Here is a 21786-nt window from a genome sequence, read left to right as displayed (position 1 = left end):
ATCTCAGTTGCCACTTTAACTCTTCCCTTTCCAACCTATTTTTCCAATCACCACCCCTATGGTCATTACCAAGGTTCTCCAAAATACCAAAATGAAAGGTTTTACAGGAACTATTTTCCCTGAAATGTTTATAGAGGGCATTATTATTATTATCCTCGCGTCTGATAGCATAAAGTTGTTCATATATCCGTCTGCGCAGAGCCCTCTCAGTTTTGCCAACATACAATTTCTGGCAGACAGAAAGGTAGACTAGTTTAGAACCACATGAGCTTCTCTTTAAATATACCTTTCTCTTAAGAGAACCAATTTCCACCCAATCAACATTTAAAACGTACGAACAGTATGCACATGAACTACAACTCCTAGTTCCTCTGAGTATGTCATTTGTCTTTATAGGATGTTCAAGTAGGTACTTGAGATTGTGACTAGTTTTGAATACAAAACAGGGTTTGTTACCCACAATGCCCATTAAACCTTCTTTACCCTTAAACATTACCCAATTCCTCCTAATTATTTGTCAAATATCCTTCACCTGGGAACCGTAAGTCAAAGCCATGGATTGTGTATAGTTTTGGTTGTTTTTATCCCCATTGTGTTTACCATTATTTTTTTGAAGACTCAAGGGGTTTACCCAATAAGGGTACATACTTCTTACCCCATTCGTTTAAAGCTTCTTCACTAATAGAATATAACAAGGAAGTTGGGTAACCTCTATCCGTAAAAAGATTGACTAAATAAGCTCTCTCATTTTTACAAATATCTTCAGAAGAGCACATTCTAGCTATCCTGACCATTTGGCCTTCACAATATTTTTCTTAGTATATCCTAGGTGACAACTACTGTATTCCAAGTAATCGTTCGAGAATGTAGGTTTTTCTGTATATTCTCAATACAAAACATGCCCTGATAAAATCAACGGAGATGGTTACGTCCAAATAGTTGATGGATTCATTATCATGGGTACCAGTAAATTTAAAATGATCAGTGACAGTATTAATGTAGGTCAAAAATTAATTTATCATTTCATCCCCCCTCCATAAAATAAAAATATTATCCAAAAACCAGAGGTAGGTCCACTAATTTCCCTACAAATTTACTACTGAATATATAAAGTTTCTCCCAGGAATACATGACAAGTTTTGCAAAAAGGGGTCCATAACTAATTCCCATGGCAACCCCATTAGTCTGCTTATAATATTCCCCCTCGAATATAAAGAAATTGTTTTTTAGAATAATTTCCATAAGGACCATTACAAAGTTGAGTAAAGTATTACTCAAAATTACAAACTTCCAATAAAGCTTCATGGAATAGACTCAAACCCTCCCTACGGGGTACAGATGTAAATAAGTCTACTACATCAGTAGTGGAAAAAAAAAACATTTGCCTCGTGGAAATATTCGTTCTTAATTTTACCTAAAAAATTCCATGAAACTTGTAATATGCAATCTATATTTTTCAGGTTCCCACGAACCATTCTTTCTATGAATATCCCCAGTGGGCAAGTCATACTATTCTCTGAACTTATAGTCAATCTATATGGGGGATCAGAAATATTTTTGTGGGTTTTAGGAATACCAAACATGATGGCTATTCTGGGATGTTCATTGCACAAGAATTGGAATATTTCTTTATTACTCCCTGGTAAAGTGAATCTTACAAACATAACTGAATCTTCTTGTGAGCTACATTAATTTCATTAATAAAAGAAACTTCATATTTGTCATCATCTTGTAACATACTGTAAATTATATTAATGTAATCCATCCTGTCCACAATAGCCACCCCACCCCCTTTATCAGGTTTCATAAATCTCAAATTTGTGTTACCACCAAGTTCCTTTAGGAGTTGGTTCTCCTCATACGTGAGGTTGTATTGTTTATGTTTAGAGTTGTGGTACATTTCGTAGACCTCCTGTATGCATACTTTTTCAAAAGTGAAAAGTGTAGGATGTAAAGGAGGGTTAAAACAACTTTTCTGTTTAAAATTCAAAGCTTTAGGTACTACAGGGACATCCTTAAACGAAAAACTTAAACTTCCTAGTATATAGCTTAAAGTCCGTAATGATATGTGAAATATCGCCCTTACAATTAGGGATGAACTTAATACCTTTTTTCAGTAAAGAGAAATGCTCTTTGTTAATTTCTAATCCAGCATAATTAAATATATTGAACCCTTTACAGCTCAATAATAACCCATCAAAGGAGTTAATTATTTTGTCTGGAGCCTCTAGCTCAACTAATAATGACTGCCATTTCTCCACTTCTGGTAAGGGACTCTCCACACCCCTCCCTTGTTTCCCCCTTGTTGCTCTAAAAATGTTTCCCCTTTTGGTGCATTATGTTTATTTTGCAACCTTTCAGATCTCCTAAGTGCTGGGTATTCCTGGTCATAATTTTCAACAATCTCACTCACATGTACATAGAGGAATGATTTAGGAAAAGGGTAGGCGTGCCTATATTTATATTCACATGCATCCCTATAAAACTTCCTGCATTTCCTTTTCACATCATCATTAACTTGCTGCTCAATTCTAACAAACATAATGTCATACTTTTGGCCAATTTCATCAAAATGTACATCATTTAAAACATTTTCATTTAAATTTTCCACTTCACCAACCAATGCTTCTATTTTTTGTTATTAATTCTAATTATGAACTCCATAAGTTCTATACAGTGTCTATCAAACATTTCTACAAGTTCAGTACATTCAGGGTCATTTTCAAGTAAACCATTAGGGAAACGAAAAACCCTTAGCCCCTTAGGTACTCTTTTGTTCTTAATACTCTCCCTCAAAAAGATATTGTCACATTGACGGTTACGTACCTTCCCCAACTTCTTTTCCAAGTCTTTCAATCTGTTACTAATGTTCCCCTCTTGCACTTGGGTAACAGGTGCTGTGGGGCTAGATGGAATACTATAAAACAGGATTTATACTAGACTGCAAAGGGGACAATACACATATCTCAGTTTCTTCATGAATTTTCACTTTGGGCTGAAGTTATCAATTTAAATTTCAGTACAATAATGCGCAAAGTAATGTACTAAAGGTAGGACTAAGCACTGGTCTGCCAGTTTCTAAAATATTATTTTACATGAAACAGATATTAACAAAACTTTGGGCAAATCCATTTCCACTGGACATTTCATTTTTGTCTCATGTGAATATTAGAAAATGTGCAATTCATCTTATGTTCAAATCATTACCTTTAAGAGGAGTATAGTTTATTATACTTCTACAAAACATACATTTGCTCAATCCTGGAATATAATACATTGTTTATAATAGGAATCTTATCTTACTTGAAACCGTCCAAAGTAAATTTACAAAAAATGCCTTCTATCCAACATACCATGAAAAATTTTCTTTACCCTTTAAGCATACCAAGGGTAAAGCTATTTGTGCTTCTATAACATTCCATGATTAAAATGTTACAACTTATGTTTCTTTGTACCAACAGGGGTCATAGGTATAGACATAAAATTTAGTAGCTTCAGCTCTTACTGCATCTCGAAGCAAATTTATTAAACAATATCTAGGTTAGGTTACAGAATTGTATACTTAAGATCAGGCCCTCACCGAACATTACTAGTTTTAAATCCAATTTTAAATCACTGGACAGGGGAATACGTTTATAACATTGAGCTTCATGAGGAAGTGTTCCTAGATGGCCCTTAGGCCTGATCACTGAAGACGAGAAACTTATGAGAAGAATCAAAGATAGGAGTGTTCCAAAAGCAAGTGAAAAGGTAATCATAAACCCTTGAAGTGGTGTTTATAAATATGTATAATTACTGCACAACTGTGGGACGCACCCACACTAACTGGAAAACGTCAGCTGTACTGCCATTAGTTTGCCTACAACATGCTCTTGAGACAGAAAAGGAGACCATTGCACCTGGTAAAAAACTCATGCAGACAAGTCTGCATAAAAAGTGTTCCCCAAAGTTTGCAGGAAACCGAACAGGAGAACCAAGTGCTATGAGGCAGTAACTCTGACCATTCAGACTGGCTGGTAAGCAAATACACATTTATTCTCCCAATCGCAATCAGAAATTCACCCTGGGTCTGGCCCCATGTCACTAACAGACCATGGCAGACAGTACTGTCCTTTCCAAACAACCTCCCACATAACATACAAATGCTTCCCAACGTACCTCTCCCTAATAAAATGTCAATGATACACATGGACACAACTGTGTTTTGGATTGCACGGCTAGGCCTAGTACACACCTATAAATCCATAATATATAAAAAAGTGGCTGGTTGACTATCAAAACAAATTAAGTTAGCAAGAGTACTAGATTTTCAAGTCTCTGTGTGATATCTGCCAGCATTACTTGAACATTTTACTGAATAAAATGAAAGGTAACTGGATATGGGGGGGGGGGGGGTCAGCTACAGTTTAGAAACAGCTACAAGTGATAGCAAGAAATCAACCTTGTCAAGCATTGAGTACAGTTGAAATTGTTTAAACTCGACAAACAACTTTTAGAGACCCAAATTTTTTTTATACTCCACTACCACTTCTCTCTCTATATCTACCTCTAAATATTGTCTACAATAGTGGTTACCTGCGCAGTCAGTGGTAACTGTGCTTTTTTCTTCCTTGCCGTAACCCGTTCCCCCTCGCCACGCTCAGGCTCACTCTGCTCCCCTACCACACCCCCATTCACACCCACTTTCCTTACATTTATACTCTCATAGCCACACCCGTTCCTGCCATCTCAACTTCCTTTTCACCTCCTACACTCCAATCCCTAAACTCCCTACATATTTTTGTTTTCTCCCACCTCCCGCCATCATTTCTACATTACTAATTCCACCTCCCTTCCTCAACCTGCACTACTCCTTTCCCCAACCCACACTGACTCCACATCCCTACCTCTACATTACTGACTACTTTAATTTACCATCTCTCTCCAACTCGTTTTAACAACATATTTACCATCTCTCCCAAACAATCCCTGGACAACTCCACTCCCCATCCTACTCCAAACAAGCAACCCCATCTCACAGTGCTCTACATCTTTATCCTAATATGCCTTCGCTAAATCGCATCTACTGCCGCTAACCTCCACAACTATGAAATATATAAGCAACACCCCCACACACACACACACACTAATCACCAGCAACCATTTCTGCACTATAGTGACATATGTCCACAACTTTTACACACTTCAAACTGCTTCCCATTTTCCCTCAAACTCTCTCAGCTCTCACATCAGATTCCATACAGCTATCGCAAAGTTAAAAACCTCCTACTCCATTCCCTAACTCTCATGAAATTACAGGCAAACATTCATCCCAATCCAGGACCTAATTATGTATTACTCTCAATCTCACAAACTGCACTCTCCTACCCAAGATCTCTCAGATACCAAGTGTCCTTCCTCCTACCTAACATTTCTGCTTATGACCTACGAATAACTTTAATCCGAGGAGCATTGTATACAAAATCACAGAATTTCACGCTATCCTGGCCTCCTACTCCCCAGACATTATAGTAATTACCTAAACCTGGTTAAAACCACACAAAACTCTGAAATTACATACATTTATAATGTAATTAGACAAGACAGACTAATCAAAAGAGGAGATGGTGTTGCAGTCATGTTTAAAGACTCCCTAAAAGTGAAAAAACTAGACTGTACAACACCAGATATGCCCAGTGCAGAAATCCTCATCACCCGCCTGCATATAAATGCCCAAAAATAACTATCTCTGCCTATCTGCCACCGGAAACAATCTCCACTGCACAGAACTTCTCTCCTGGTCTTCCTCCTTTTTCAGCCAAGAAACTTATCTTAGGTGACTTCAACCTGGACTGGCTCTCCTGTTCCTCTGACAGGCCTACAAACTTCAACCAGTTTAATTTCTCCCTGATAAAATAAAAATATATAAAAAAATCCTTACTGCACTGGATACGAACAAATAAGCCAAACCTCAGTTATCAATCCGGCCGTCTACCCATTAACCTTAGGGACCACACCCCTACACTTCTACTAAAGAAAAAAAAACATCAAAACCCTCACTCCAATTAAATACATCCGTGGCAAAAAAACATCTCTCCCTTGACCTACTTACTTAATCAACTACTTCTAAATTGTAACTGGTCACCATTAAAATACCTACAACTGGACCAGGCAGTAGAACTCTAGTTTCCTTGAAATCCTAAACTGCCTTGCCCCCACCAGAAAAATACTCAAAGTAAAACAACTTCCTTAGCTGTCTCCTGATACTAACCTACTTATTAAACAAAAAGAAAAAGCCAGGGCTCTATACCCATCAAGGATAAGACCGTGCTTACCAAATACCGGCAACTCAGAAACCAAACAAAGAAAAATCAACCATGATAAACAATTCTACTTCCAATCCTCCCAACAAAAGCACTTTCAAAACCCACAATACTTCTGGCAATCAACTACCCCCTCAACCCAGGTAGACCCACCACCCCCTCTCCTATTGCATCAAATACCTCTAAACCCTTAGCCTCACAATTTAACTCTTACTTCATTAACTCTATAACTAACCTCCTACAATGCAATCAAAACCACCACTCACAATCCCCTCCCCAGTATCTGGCACAACAGAAACGTTTTCTTTAAACCTGTTCAAACATCATACATAAAAAAAAATCTTCTAAGCAAACTAAAACCTGCTGCCTTGCTGCCGACCTGCTACCAAATAAGTTCCTAAAAAATAAATAAATTCACTGCCCCATCTATTCCCTACCCTATCTCAATTCTAATCAATTGTTCTAGCTCTGAACAATATCTACTCCACCTCTGGAAAATATCTTAAATCATTTCCCTCCACAAGGCTGGCCCCTCTAGAGATGTCACCAACTACCGCCCCCATAGCAATCCTCCCTCCCATTGCCAAGTTTCTTGAGAAATGTATTCAGCAACAACTCCTAAACCACCTTACATCAAATTACCTTCTAGCAGACACTCAGCATGGTTTCTACCCCAAGTATAGTACTAACACCGCCCTTATAGCTTTCACTGACACCATTCACCACCTTATGAACAATGGTCAGCTTGTCTCTGCTATTTTCCTGGACATGTCAAAGACTTTTGACACCATTTCCCACCAACTACTTCTCAACAAACTTGCCACTTACCTCAGTCAAGCTACCCCAACATGGTTCCACATCAAACAGGCAACAAGCCACTAGATGGGACCAAAATCTCTCCACTCTTCTGACTGTGAACACAGGTGTTCCCCAAGGGTCCATATTGGACCCACTTCTTTTCATCATCTCTACAAATAACTTCATGTCTGCTACCCAACTAGCTTCAATCATAAGAGTATGCCAATGACACAAGTCTTACTGTAGCAGCCCCTACCCTCTTAAAACTCCAAGTCAAAATGCAAAAAGCATTTCAGGAAACAATCATTCCTTACTAACCACAAACTCATTCTTAACACAAAAAAGACCAAGTTAATCATATTCACAAACTGAACAAACAAAATCAAATTCTCCGCCCCTCTCTATCCTATCCACAAACGGCACTAAAATGGTCCAAACTCCTAGCTATTATAGACGACCAACTGAAATTTGACATTCACAGATCCCAAACAATCAAAAAAGTACATGCCAAACTCTGGGAGCTCTACAGGGCAAAACCCAAACACCTCAAGCCAGATTAGCCACTGCCAGATCTCTACTTCTATCTACTCTATTATATTGCTCACAAAATTTCACCAACTTACGCAAAACCAACCTCCAGAACATTGAGTCAGCTCACCACTGTACTGCTCTTAAACTAAACTGGCTCGAACTCCCAAACCTCTTAACACTAAACCAACTTACCCTCACCCACAAAATTATTCAAAACCCAAATGACTGCCCTGCAACTGTACCCCTGGTCCAACTACATGTCAGCAGCAGACCCCTCAGCTCTACCAGCAGACCTCTGCTCAAAATTACACTCGCAACACCCATGGAGACTCCCTCTACTCAAACAAAATCGCTAAGTACTGGAATTCTTTTCCAACCGTGGTGGTGGTGCTGCGGTAGCGTTGTCGCCTCACAGTAAGATGCTGTCCGGTTCGATTCTAAGCTAGAGAGAGTCTTCTGTGTGGAGACATGCGTAAATGGGCGTACCTTCGTTGAAGGTTGTGCGTCAGGCCTGGCAAGCCGGTACGTAAGAATCAACTGCCAATCATTAGCGGACCGGAGTTCCGCTGTGGCGACCCCTAACCGGGAAAAGCCGAAAGACACAAACAAACTGGAATTCTTTTCCACTAAAAATTCAAACACTCTCATATCCTGCCTTTAAATCAATACTAAAACAAACACCTTAAAAATAACTGGGATTTGCCACCGTTGCTCTCCTAGTTAAATCCTAGTGTTTTTTTTCTGCACCCCTTTGCCCTTACCATACATACAGACAATGGCTTTTTTTCCCCTCTCTTCATTCAGTCGGTCTACTCCCGTTTAAAAAATCGTTTTACTTACACTTTTTCTTTCTTCTTTGTCTTGCCCTCTTCTACTCACCAATATTTTTTTCCTCATAATTCTAATAATCATCCATCTTCGCTCGCTTCTTAATCTCTATTCTTTAATAAGCCTCCGATTTACACATGTATTTGGTGTATTACATCTTGTACACCACTGTGTTCTCCAATATTGTAAATGCTGTTCTATACTCTTGAACCTGTTCAATATGTACTCATGTTTTGTTTTTAGTCCACTGTTTAATTTTATGTATGTTGTTGGAAATTTTCTCCCCGGGTCTCTGCTGAAAACGGGCTCCCAGCCCAGTTGGACACTACCTGGTAAACAAATGTAAAATAAACAAAATAATAAATTATAAATTACCTGTATGCTTTTGGAATGCATGCAATAAACTGACCAGACATATAAATCAAAAATATTTACATTTCTTTAACAACACTCACCCCCCCCCCCCCAGGAAATATAACCACTCTTTCCCAATTAGGATGAATTTTGACCCAGAAGGGCAATCATTCAGCCAGCTATTGGGTGTGATTCGAGAGTTTACAGCATAGCCTTGGTCTTCCTGCAGATGCTCAGCTCACATGGGGATACAGGATCCATAATGGTCCGACTATGCTGGATGTCCTTCACTTACTCAAAGACGTTTTCAGCAAGCAGCCCAGCATCCCTTCCAGACACAGAAAGTGCCCCCCAGCAACCAGCAGTGAAATCATACTTCCTTATGATGCTCAAGTGCTTGCAACCCTCTCACTCTCACCCCCTCCCCGAGAAGGAGTGGGATATGCCCCTTCACAACTACCTTACCTCTCCCAGAGATAGGGCTGACAGTAGAAACCAGTTTTCCAGGGTCACAGGAAGGGCTCCATCCCAGTGTCATGGAACTAGACAAATGAAATTAGGTAAAAACTCGACACAATATGTTGACCCTTTAGGGATGATAATACATTAACTATGAAGTTAACAGACAGCTACAACAGAACACGTCTAAATTAGACAAAATAATGGTTTACAACAAAAACAGAAATACAATGGTGAGATTAGCAATACTAAACACTGAAATCTTACATAAATACTAAAAGGTTTACATAGTACAGATTCGAAACTCAAGATTGGTACAATTGAACAAAATCTAAAAATATCTATATGCAGCAAAACAAAGTTTAAAAAGTACTATCTTTTTTCAAAGCATTTTTATCTGTAAATAATCAACAAATTTAAAAAATCACAAGGTGTCATTGCTAGAATAAGTTTGCATTTTTTCCACACAAAGTGGCTTAAACAAACACATCAAAATTTAATGTCTAGAATAATTAAAACACAGCATATAAGAATCCAATAAGAAAAAAGAAAAACAATTCTAATACTTCTTCATAAAGGATTGTCTAAACAGAGGAGTCACTGAAGGTTTCTGTTATGGAATATTTTATCTGAAAAAATTTAACTCTGGTACTAAAATCTGTAAGCTAGCCGGAGAGAATAAATCAGGGGGAAAAAAAAAAAAAAAAAAAGATACAACACCGTAAATCAGGGGGGAAAAAGATGCAATAGCCAGGAACAATGGAATCCAAATAGCAGCTATACAGGTTCTTTCCACAAAAGATTTGCAAACGGTGACTAAACCCAATTCAATAGGATACCATCCCCTTGACACTACTACCAAGATTAATATACAAGCACACGTTCATCATATAGGTATCTATGACCATTAAACATAGATTACAAATTATGTCCATTACGACATAATTGCACTAATGGATAAGGATCAACTTGGATTTCTACCCAACAAAGAATAAAGTAATGTCAAACAAAAACAAGTCAAAAGTTAAGTCCAGATACTAAAAAAGTATTTCATCTTACACAGGGAATATTTACTAGTCTACCATTGAATATTTTCTCCCCAGAAGAATAGGAGTTAATAAAAATACGTATGGATTCAAAAACACTCATCTAGAATACAAGTGTGTTCTATTTCTCCATTACAACTTACTCTAACCACGGGCAGACTACGAAATCTGGTCACCTCACAAGAGGTTCCTGGGTTTGATTTTCGGCTGGGGTGCCTTCTGTATGGAGTATGCTTGTCCTTCCTGTGTTTGTGTGGGTGTGCATGATGTGGAATAACTACCATGGCAGGGCTAACCACCCAGCGGTGTAAACTTTGGCTCTAGATGATTGTTACTGTTGAAGCAACCCCCTGGCCCCATGTGCAAAAATGAGACAAAGGGATTGTGGATAGATAGTTCAGGCAAAATAATACTAAAAGGTCTTCATACAGAAAAAAAAATCTTGGAATCAAAATAAATCCTCCTCTTTCTCGTACAATAGAATTTAAGTCCAACAGAAATTAAAGCAAGCAATAAGCCTGGATGCTTAATTAAAAAATGTCTACTGTTAAATGTAACAAAAATAAAACTTACTACTACATGAAAATTAATAACCAAGACATGCACGTTAAGTATATTTGGATCATTAAAAAATATCTAGGAAAACATGTAATACAAGTCAATTTATTAATATATTGCATAATACTATCAAACTATTTTATTTCAATTAAAACTGTTTAATCTTCACAAATTAAATCCCCAAGTGACTTAGCCATCCCGCAGGAAGTTTGTACCAAAATCACGGCCTGAAACTAAATGCCAAAAATGCACTAATTATTGTTTCCTTTGCACAAAGACTTGATGCAGTTATTCAGGATTTGGGAACTTAATGCACCGACCTAACTTCTGACCATCTGTCTACTATCATAAGAAAGTCCTTCTGTATTGCACAGCTTATATAAAAAAAAAAAAAAAAAAAATGCGACTAGATTTAGAGAAGTCGTTGCCATCTTCTACTTAGTTCTCATTAGGCCCATCATCTAGTATAATGCCCCCTTTGGCAGGTTATCTGTCCAAACACATGCAACGACTGGAATCCCCACAGAGATAACCTGACTAAAAGGATAGAAGGCCTAAACATGTCTTACATGGACCGTCTCAAAGCACTCATACTCTGTATCCTGTAGACTGCTAAGAGGTGACCTGTGTCTGACATACAAAGCATCCAAAGACCCATTACTGATGGATTTACTGTACATCAGCAAGTCAAATGGGATGGGGATCTAAACCTCTTCTGCACAGTCTATGTTGCATGTATGGATATAAAACAGACAAATAAATAAATACACACACACACACAACAGGAACCCCCCCCCCCCGTACCACTCTGGACACAGGCAGCTCCTAAATGCTTTATCCCATGCCCAGTTCCCCTCAATCTATGGCATAATCCCAGTTATTCTTGTTAGGGATAATATAATTAATAGACGATGGGCAAGGTCAATCTATAACCAAATGGGATAGGTTATTTTGAGCACCAAAAAGGATACTGACTAGGCTTAAAATGGTCCGCAAGGGCAGCTACTCTAGCACTTACCTAAGAACAGGCTGACTAGTTTACCACCTCTTAAATACTAATACACAATAAAACAAGTGTAAATAAAGATTTTTGCATCATTTCCTTTACATCCAAAATAAATCAAGGACTGCTTATATCACATGACCTGGAATAAAACCAGTATTATCCGACTCAGATATAGGAACATATGTAGAAGCTTTGATCTTTACAGTAATATGACAGTGACAGTTCACACAGAAAACAGATTCATACAACAGGTCTAATACAACATCAAGAAGCTCTGGGCATGGTTGGTTTCAGATTTCTTACAATACAGCCTGGTTGATTTCAAATTTCCTACAATGTAATAGATCCACTGACAAATTAAAGATAGATGAACATAAATCATTTACAAACTGTTAACATTAGTGCCTAAAAAAATACTGATCTTCGCTGTATTACCTTTTTGTGTAGCTAAGAGTTTTATGAAAAGATACAAAATTTTGATGAAATGGTAAAGAAACACAGTAGTTTAATTGTTCAGATAAAACAAAGAAATAACCACCCTGTATCTACCAACTGGTTACATGTACAGAATAGGAGAAATTTTCTCATTACAAGTGTCAGACCATACCTTCAATGTCTACAGCAAGTTACCCAAAATGTATTCAATAAAATTGTATCTACAAAGCTAACAAATTATTTCTAATCAGATCTTCAGAAGATTTTAATTACAAGTTTTGGAACTTTCGTTAAAAGGGAGATCCTTCACATTTGGGAACACAAGAAAAACAAAAAAAGTGAACCAGAAATGCAACATAAAAGTTAAGATAGACTAGGACCACATGTCCTTTGCATACACTGTTATGATGAACTTTGCTGTTACTTTCACGCAACTGTTATGACCTGAATATTCTGACAGTTTCAAGTTGCCTATTACATAATGTTTAAGTCTAATTAAGTGTACATAAAAGTCAATGTTTCAGGAAATCTGACAAGGATTCATGACAAAACGATGGGGAATAGTATAATCAAATTTTTGACTGTATATAGATCATTTAGTTACGTGTACAGAAATAGAATGAAAAATCTAAAAATTAAAGGATGAACCTTGTATATGAACTGACATTTATAAGACTGAAAAGTAGTTATCTTTATAGACAACTTTAAACACAATTAAGATTAAATGGATGTCAATTAGAATAGACTGTAGAGCTTTTAAGGAAACTTTGCAAGTCTTAAAGCAAACTAAAAACATAATGAATTAATCTTACTTCACCTTAAAACGAGAAATGTTATAGTTTGTGTTTTCCTATGTGGCACAGAAACTTCATAAAAAATTCCGAACAATACATTACCTTTAAGTAATAATCTGGACTGTTGCTCTGCTACAGCAAGGAATGGAACAATGTACATGTCCCAGAAGAAATTATGCAATTGGATACATCCCCCATTGTTATTTTATTATGAACTCCAGTCAGTGTATTCTCAAAAACGTGATCATTGCACAATGCCCTCACTCAAAAATGACACTACTTACATAAATACTTAATTACTGATATTATTACTGGGATACAACACTAACCAAATCCGAAGAATTTTAGTCTAAGCTTGGGGTCAATAATATCACTCATACAAACTACATAAGATGCATAAACTGATAAAGGAAGATAAAAAATGAATCATCAATATATAAATATAGCTTGTTTTACATGTAGGGAGACAAAGCAATAAAGATGTCTACAGCAGTGGAGAGAGATAGAAATGAAGCAACAGAAACTAGTAGAGCAGGAAAAGATGCAAACAGACATGCACAACTACAAATATACATGTATGTTTACATAAACTGTGGGTGGTCAATATACTGAGCCATAGATTGCTAATACGCTAACAACCCAAAGTATTAGAACAGTACCCCACAGGCATTTCAGTGCAAAATGGGCGTGGCAAAAGTGACTGACATGGCAAGGGCATGTGACATGCAAGTTACTCAAGCCTGACTGAGAAGCCATGTCAGTTGATCAGCGTCCTCATGAATATTCCTTGTATGGTCGTACTATGCCACTCTTCTTATAGTAATAGTTTTTGCAGGGGGGGCAAGCCCCTCTGCCCTCCACGCCCCCAACACCTGTTAAAAAAAGGGTTGGGAGGGTGGCCTATTGGTTAAGGTGCTTGCCATACAAGCACAAGGTGCAGGGTTTGAGTCTCACAAGGGATAATTGGCTAGGCTTAAAATGGCTCTCAAGGGCAGTTAGCTTAGTACAAACCTAATCACTAATCAAAAAAAATACCAACTCCGAGATCGCAGCAGTTTGAGAAAAATGATAAACTACACTTACAGTTAAATTTGTGCTTTCTATGTATTGCCTTGTTGTGATAACTGTTGTGCAGTACAGCACCAGTGCATGCCGCACTACAGAAGTAGTCTTAAAACCTGCAATTTTCTTCCAACTATTATGTCCATTCTTTATATGTTGCATTCATGTAGCTGACAGTTTCCGCACTGCATAAAGTTTTACAATACTACAACTATAAATTTCACGTACATCACACGCAGGGTGTTGGGTGGGGTTTGGGCAGTCCTTGCTACTGCTCATCTGGTGGGGTACTGTTCTAATACAAAACTTCCAAGTTTTCCCAAAAAAATAATGCGAGTCAGGCAATAAGCTACATCTCTGTCCATAACAGACATGGATACCAGGCCTGGTGTAAATTTCCTATTCCTCATCCACTGGCCTGGGTTATGCTTAAAGGATAATAGAAAACCAACAATACAATAAAAATTGCATTTTAGTCAGTATGTCTGTTCTGCAAACTTATTCTATGTGAAAAGAAATGGTGAAATAAAACATAAGAATAAAAAGTTAATCTAAAGAAGTTTTCCATCAGATAAAAGTTTTAAAGTAGAATTTAGACACATGCAACAGATGAAGAATATAAATGGATTGCCAAAATATAACAGCACACACGGTTCTCCAACACCCAGCATTGTTTAAATAACGGCGACAGCACAGGCATCACCAAGTACTTGGACTGCATGTGTTGCAGGCAACACATACAGGTTTTTAATGGCCACTACTCTGCCCATAAACTACAACTGCACCCAAGAAAAGAACATACCATACATGCAGTAACTGCAGCACAAGCACGTTTTGTATTTATTCCGTGAAGAATACAACAGCATCCAGTTGCATCTTATTATGCTAGCACTTTGCCAATCATGTTAAACTACTAATGCTCTATTTGATTTTCCTCTTAAAATTGCAGTTTTTAAAAAATACTTTTTTTTTTCAAATAAAAAAGCTCTTACTCTCCATATCCAAGTGCTCTCTGTGTACTGCAATACTGTAACACCTTTTGTAAGGTCCCAAGTTTTTCAGACTTCCAACACATGCCGAGAATCCAAACAAAAGACAAAAGTGGGCCTTCAGAACAAGTGAAACTTTTTTTTTTTTTTAAATCAGTAGCCATTCTGTAAATCTATGCATAGCCTTCTAGGCTGCTATCCTCGAATAAAAAAATATACAATAGTACACCATACTATAAGCAAAATATACTCAAATACAAAAAAAAAAATCAAAACAGTAGTTCATAAAGGTACAACACTTCTTGGGGATAAAGCAGAGAAAATTCCTAACCAGGCCACTATTGAAAAAATTGATCTTTTAGAGGCATTTAGCAGGTTTAAAAGGTGGATATCATAACCTACTGTACAAGCTGCAAAGATGTATACAAACTTCATATTTACAGGAAAAGCTAAAATTGGCACTTCGCTTACCCGTATCTAACATATAACAGCACACAAATTTCTCGTTGAGAAAATGTGAGAAAATTTGCATTCACAGGAGCTTCCTACTTCTGTGGCCCAAAGTACAGTGAAAATGGACACGTACTTTCAGTTGAGCAAACTTTGCATTTCAAGAAAGACAGCACTTATGCAACCCCCATAAAGTTTTAAAGAAAATCTGCAGTTAGGTTTCAAGCAAGTGCAACCAAATAAAATGGAAAGCAAGCATTTTACTAGTACAAAATATCACCTAAAACACCATCATTTGAAGGCACATTTCAACATCACAGACACAGTGTTATGTATACTGCCATCACAGAGTTTCTTGGACCCAGGTTAACCACAATTACCTTATTTGCCACTATCCATGTTTTACTACCTTAACTTACATTTTCTTCTACAAGAATGCAAAACTACACTGATGTTACATGCCTTAATTTTCAATAAAGTATACGTGTAACAATAATCCCTTCCCTTTGCTGTACTTGTCAATTCATGATATACTCAAAATTATTACTCCTGTTTTACTACTAAACATTACACAAAACTTTAAACTGAAAATTTCAAATAACTGGTGAAGCAACATATGAATTGGGTAATTAACCAGACGAAGGGCCTTGCACTAGTCCATCTACCCACTCGAAGTTGTTTTTTTCTTCTTCTTTTCTTATGTACACAAATAGGAGAAACCCTACATTCTGTTAGGTCATTAAAAAATAGCCCTGCCAATGTCCTCCCTAGTTTTAGAGAAAGTAAATGCCACCGCTGAAACCTGTGGGTGAGAAACAGAAATAATGCAAATTAAATCATGCACTGCTCATTAATTGTGTGTGTGTGGGGGCATTAGTGCCCTGATAATTATTTATGAACAGCCAAATGCTCCAAGACAGACCAAAACATCAAATGCACACGTGACAGTAAAATGAGAATTCCTGTCAAAAGTTCTACTTGTAAGCGTTAGTTCTACAAAAAGAAGTAATAATCACATAACTGAACTTCGTGGAGCAAAATGCTGGCTTCCAATCAAGAGATCCTTGGTACCATAGTAACATAAAACCAAACCTATTTTATAAAGTTATGAAACATGCAGCTCAAATCCTTCCAAACTTCAGGACATGCAGTGATCAGACAAGGCACTACGTTGCCTACATGAATACAACCACACTTATTAAACTGCATCCCACTTCACAGAACCAGCTGCATAAAGTTAAGAAAGTGAGGCATCACCAGAAGTGCAAAACAAACAGAAGATCTGCCAACACTCTGCCATTACCAACAGAAGACTAAAACTTTCTCCAGCTCATTCTCATGGTGCCCAAATCTAACACCAGTCAATTAAATGATGCACGCTTGATCAAACCCTCATATTTGAGAACTCACAGAGGATTCGGTCCTTCCACCTCGACTTCCAATTCGGATGGCTCGCCTCCTAGCTCCCTCAATTGCGGCTGCACTGCATCCTCTCTCCTTCGCCGTGGATATTCGGCCTTCCGCCTACGCGACGCCGCCGCAGCCGCCCGCGCCTCGCGTGTCCTCAATAGCCGTGGCGGAGTCGGCTCCTCCTCCTCAAGCGCTTCCCGTACCTTATCAGGTTCCACCGTGCGAGCCACCAAATTATGTTCAGACTCCATTCCTATCCCCACGCGCGCCCTCAAGGCTGCGGTTGTAGGGCTGGGCCAGACGTTATACGGCCATGCGCCCCACAGTTAGATGTCAATCAATCAGCCTGTCAAATGTAAACTGCAGGCCTAAAGGTACATTAAAGACTTCACTGAGATAACGGTGTATATCACACTGTGACCCCGGTAGGAGTTCCCACACCGGGCCCTGGGTTTTTTCTGCTCTAAATTCACTTTCTTCCACACGTTTTTTTTCCGTTTTCTTTGCGTTTAATTCAGTCTTGCAACCCTGTTTTTCTCTTCCCTTTTCCTCAACATTTCGTATTCTAAAACCGGTCTCCCGTATCACGGAGGACCAATATACGACTATCGCGATACTTTTGTCGCCGTACCGGTTCTTTTGTGCTGCTTCTCCTTTAAGGCAATGGAGGGGGGGGCGGAGAAGACTTTGGAGTGTTAGGTGGAAAAAAAAAACGTGATGTGACGTTTTCAGTCTTTCAAAATGGGGACTCAGAGAACAAAAAAACTTGGGCGGCCTCTTACCAAATACTGAGCGGTCATTATTGGAGGATCTTGGGAGATGTAGTTTTCTTTTATGCCTGTTACATTGGTATCTGGAGTAGTTATCGCCAACTTTTTGAAACATGAATGCAATGTTTAGACTTAATATCATTAATTATTCTGTAATATAATCATGTTTGTTCTGTGCACTTCTGTGATCCCTCAACTTTACTTTTAAGAGAAAGCTCCAATTTATTAACGTTAGACTGTTAACTTTGTGAGTAAACATTGCATAACTAAATAACCCAGCATACGAGCAAAAATATTAAAAATACAAGTAACAAAAGAAAATACAATAAAATTAAGAAAGCATGTAATAGTGACGTATTTACTGACATGAAATAAAGGGAGTTATAAGAGTGTTGACAAATTAAAAAAAAGAGTATGGAACGAATGTATACCAAGAAGATTATGGCTTTATGATACCCCACCGCGATTTTCGCGCAGGAATGGGCGAGGCCTACATGATTGACAGGGCTGAGTGACAAGCCATGCAGATTTTACAGTGACATGATGAATGTCGAGTACTTTCTACATTTATAAGCGCACCGTCGAAATGTATGTGGACTGCTTCATGCTGTGAATTGTTTATGCTACTCTTCTGAAATGCACCAACAGCTCCCAGCACTAGTCAGGTCCTACTATCCACTGTGTGTGTCAGTGTGTGTGAAGTATTTGCTATGACTGGACCTCTGGGTTGTAGGGTAAGAAGCGGGTCAGAAGGGCAGTATCCACAAGTTCCCGTTTTGCAGTCCATACCCATATCCCGTGCGCTCCCACCTTTCTTTGGTATAATGTTGTGCAGTAATTGCTTTTTCAGGGGGGGGGGGGGCAATCCCCCTTCACCTTTCTTAAAACATTTTTTCTGGCGATAAAGCAAGTAGCAACAAGCAATATTCTGTGGCAGTGGGACAATAAATACATGCAATAAAAAAGACCTCCCAGAAAGGTCGCCACCAGCACCCACACCTTTACAGAATAGGAATTTTAAGTATGTGTAATAGATTTTATACATGCAGCATTTTTATGTGTTCACCCCCTCCCCTTTAAAGAATTGTAATTCTCAATGTAATAGTGTAATACTTTAGTATAAATGCAGCATATTCTGTGTTTGTTGTAATAGGTAAAAATCAGTTTGGATCGGTATACCATTTGTAAGTACACATTCTGCCAAGTTATTTAGTCTAACGTAATATATCGAAGCTTTTGATCAATGGAAATTGGAAATCCTGGTACCAGCAAATAAGGGAGAAAAGGCTTTGTATTGAAATAATTGCAAAGTTTAGCATACTCATTTCTGTGAGGATGGTTTTCCCAAGTTTATTCAAAGCAGTTTTCAAAATAAATTCATGCCATGTGGAGAGTGCTGGGGGGGGGGGGGGGGTTGGGCGGTCCTTGCTGCTGCACATCTGGTGGGGTAATGTTCTAATACAAAACCGAAATTATTTACTGGACCAGATTGCTTACAAGGTTGTGCAAGGACCATAGAGCAGTAGCATGGTCGAATTAGCACAATGTGGCCCAGTGTTGCTTAACTTAGGCATCCCAACGCCCCAGGGCTGAGTAAGAAGGCAACAGGAGTGTAGGCTTAACTCTCAACCAGTCAGGGACAAATTTCAATGGAATCAGGGACAAATCCAAAAATAATCAGGGACACTTTTAAAATGGTAGTACTATTAACTTGAGGCATCAACAGAATAAGAGAATATGAATTAATATACATTTTCTGAACTAAAAGAAGTCTATAAGTCTAAATACTGTTATTATTTATTAATGCAATTCACCAACTTTTTTCCAACAGTCTCCAGTTTTAAAAAGAATTGAGGGACAGACCTGAAATTTGAGTTAAAATCAGTTACAGTTGAAAGGTATGAGTGTAGGCAGTTTTTTTTTCAATTTTATTTTAAAGCTCTTGTAACCCCCCCCCCCCCATGCATTCACGCTTCCTCGCCTAAAATGAGTATTCAGAGATGTCCTGGGTCACTCTTAAATGGCATTTATTTGTAGTGATATAGCGCAAAAAGCTCCTGTATCACATTAAGGTAGCCAGTCCCACAGAGATCCATTTACACCAGACAAACATAAACACACACCCCCAAAGTGGACAGTCAAACCTGAATGATGCTGGGAGCTCTGGACTGCTCTGGTTTTGGTGAATTTCACAAAGGCAGCCTAAACCGTTTGCAGCATGAAGCCCACAATTCAGCCCAAGGGGAAGCCAACCAAAGCCATTCACTGCAACAAGCCCCTCTTATGAAATCACCCAGAGGTCCAGTCATAGCAAATACTTCACACACACAGTGGATAGTAGGACCTGACTAGTGCTGGGAACTGTTGGGTTTGGTGCATTTCAGAAGAGTAGCATAAACCATTCACAGCAAGCAGTCCACAATCCAGTGCTAGGGGAAGCTAACCTAAACCTTTGACCACAGGAAGCTCCCTTCTAAACAAAGCTGGAACACAAGGTAAAATATTCACAACAACCAAGAGCCACATCTCTACCCCAAAAGACAAATACATCCTCATACACACAACAGGTTATCCATTCTCCAGGCTCACCCAGTCATAAATAGGCGGGTATATCAGCTACCAATGAGGTAACAGAATGGAATGTAATCAGTACTTTATATGTAGTGCACCACATCCTTGCCAGGCCTTAAGTCAGCAGGCAAATATACCCCACACTACACACTTGAAAGTGTTCCACAGTCAAATGCTGCACTGTGAGCAGTAACCATTTGAAATGCTGGGACCCACTAGACCAAGTCCTGAAATGTGGAGACTGAATGACCAAAAAAACATACTTACATATGCTACGTCCGAGATGCTATTTCTTAGAATATTCTCTTCTCCAAGGTATGTTGATGTCAGAGTTGGTATATATAAATTCTGCCCCTCCCCCCACAAAAAGAAGTTTAAAGGAGAAGAGAGATTTTCAAATTTTGCTCTTCTCTGGATTTTCGGTCTGCTTTTTTTTTTTTTTTTTTTGGCTTGCCTCAACATTTCAAGTGTCAACATTTCAAAAGGGAGACACATTTGGCTGCTCTGGTTTTGGAGGCATTTGGCAATTTTATTTTGTTATGGAGCTTTTTCCCCGGGCCTCCACTGAAAATGGGCTCATTTCAGCTCAGTGGACTTTCCCGGTCAGCAAAAGCAAATAAATAAATATCACTGTAAACCATCTACAATAAGCAGCCAACAATCCGATCCAAGAGAAGACCTAACCATTCGATGGATACAGTCAGTGCAGGACAATGTACAATAAGCCATGATTACCTAGCTGCCATCATCTTCATGGACTGTTGTATCACCTAGGACCGGCTTTAATCAGACAATCATTACATGGATCAAAGTCTTTCAGCACTTTGTTGTGTTTCCTCTTTGTTATTTGCATTATATTTAGAACCATTAGCTAAGATATTCAGGAAAAGTGTATTTACAGATGATATTATTTTGTACCTGACAGAACCAGAAAAGGACATCTCTGTGTTGTGGAACATTCTGAGACAGTTCAGTTTTTCTGGAGGGATATAACATTAATGAAGATAAAACAAAGGCTATAGCTTTTAGGTTGTTATACCATTAATGAAGATAAAACAAAGGCTACAGCTATAAACTATGAACCCACCCATGAATTGCTTCAGCAATACTCATATTTATGGGAAAATGATAAAGTATTTGGGAGTATGTTATGGCAGATAAGGATGCATAAGGAAGAGACTAAACAAAATACAGTAAAAAAACTAAGAAACTGGAAGCTCTTGCCTATGGCGATACAAGCAGTAAAATGTTTTTAGTCTTTTGGTTTTATACACAAGTCAAGCATATTTTTATCAACCACAGAATAAGTTGTGGATAGTACCTAATAAAGAGTTGAAGGATTTTATTTGGGAGGGGAAGACAGAAAGGGTCAAGTGGGATAAGTTGATCTTCCAACAGAACAAGGAGGTTTAGGATTACTTGA

The 21786-nt window shown here is 38.3% G+C and overlaps 1 protein-coding gene across 3 annotated transcripts in view; it reads right to left on the bottom strand.

Moving 5' to 3' along the window:
* ZFP91 (ZFP91 zinc finger protein, atypical E3 ubiquitin ligase) overlaps window positions 1-17776 on the bottom strand; it is a 1914309-nt gene extending 1896533 nt beyond the window's left edge. For 2 of the 3 annotated variants that reach the window (XM_044084130.1, XM_044084129.1), the window contains exon 1: window positions 17023-17776. In XM_044084130.1, coding sequence (XP_043940065.1) covers window positions 17023-17273 — 251 coding nt within the window. In that variant the 5' untranslated portion in view covers window positions 17274-17776. The remainder of the gene's footprint in view (window positions 1-17022) is intronic. The other variant, XM_044084128.1, reaches the window with a different exon arrangement.
* Between the last annotated feature and the right edge of the window lie 4010 nt (window positions 17777-21786).

The sequence above is a fragment of the Protopterus annectens genome, chromosome 9.part0 (assembly GCF_019279795.1).
Source record: "Protopterus annectens isolate FY-2018-M chromosome 9.part0, PAN1.0, whole genome shotgun sequence".
NCBI lineage: Eukaryota > Metazoa > Chordata > Ceratodontiformes > Protopteridae > Protopterus > Protopterus annectens.
This window is presented reverse-complemented; position numbering and strand designations above follow the sequence as displayed.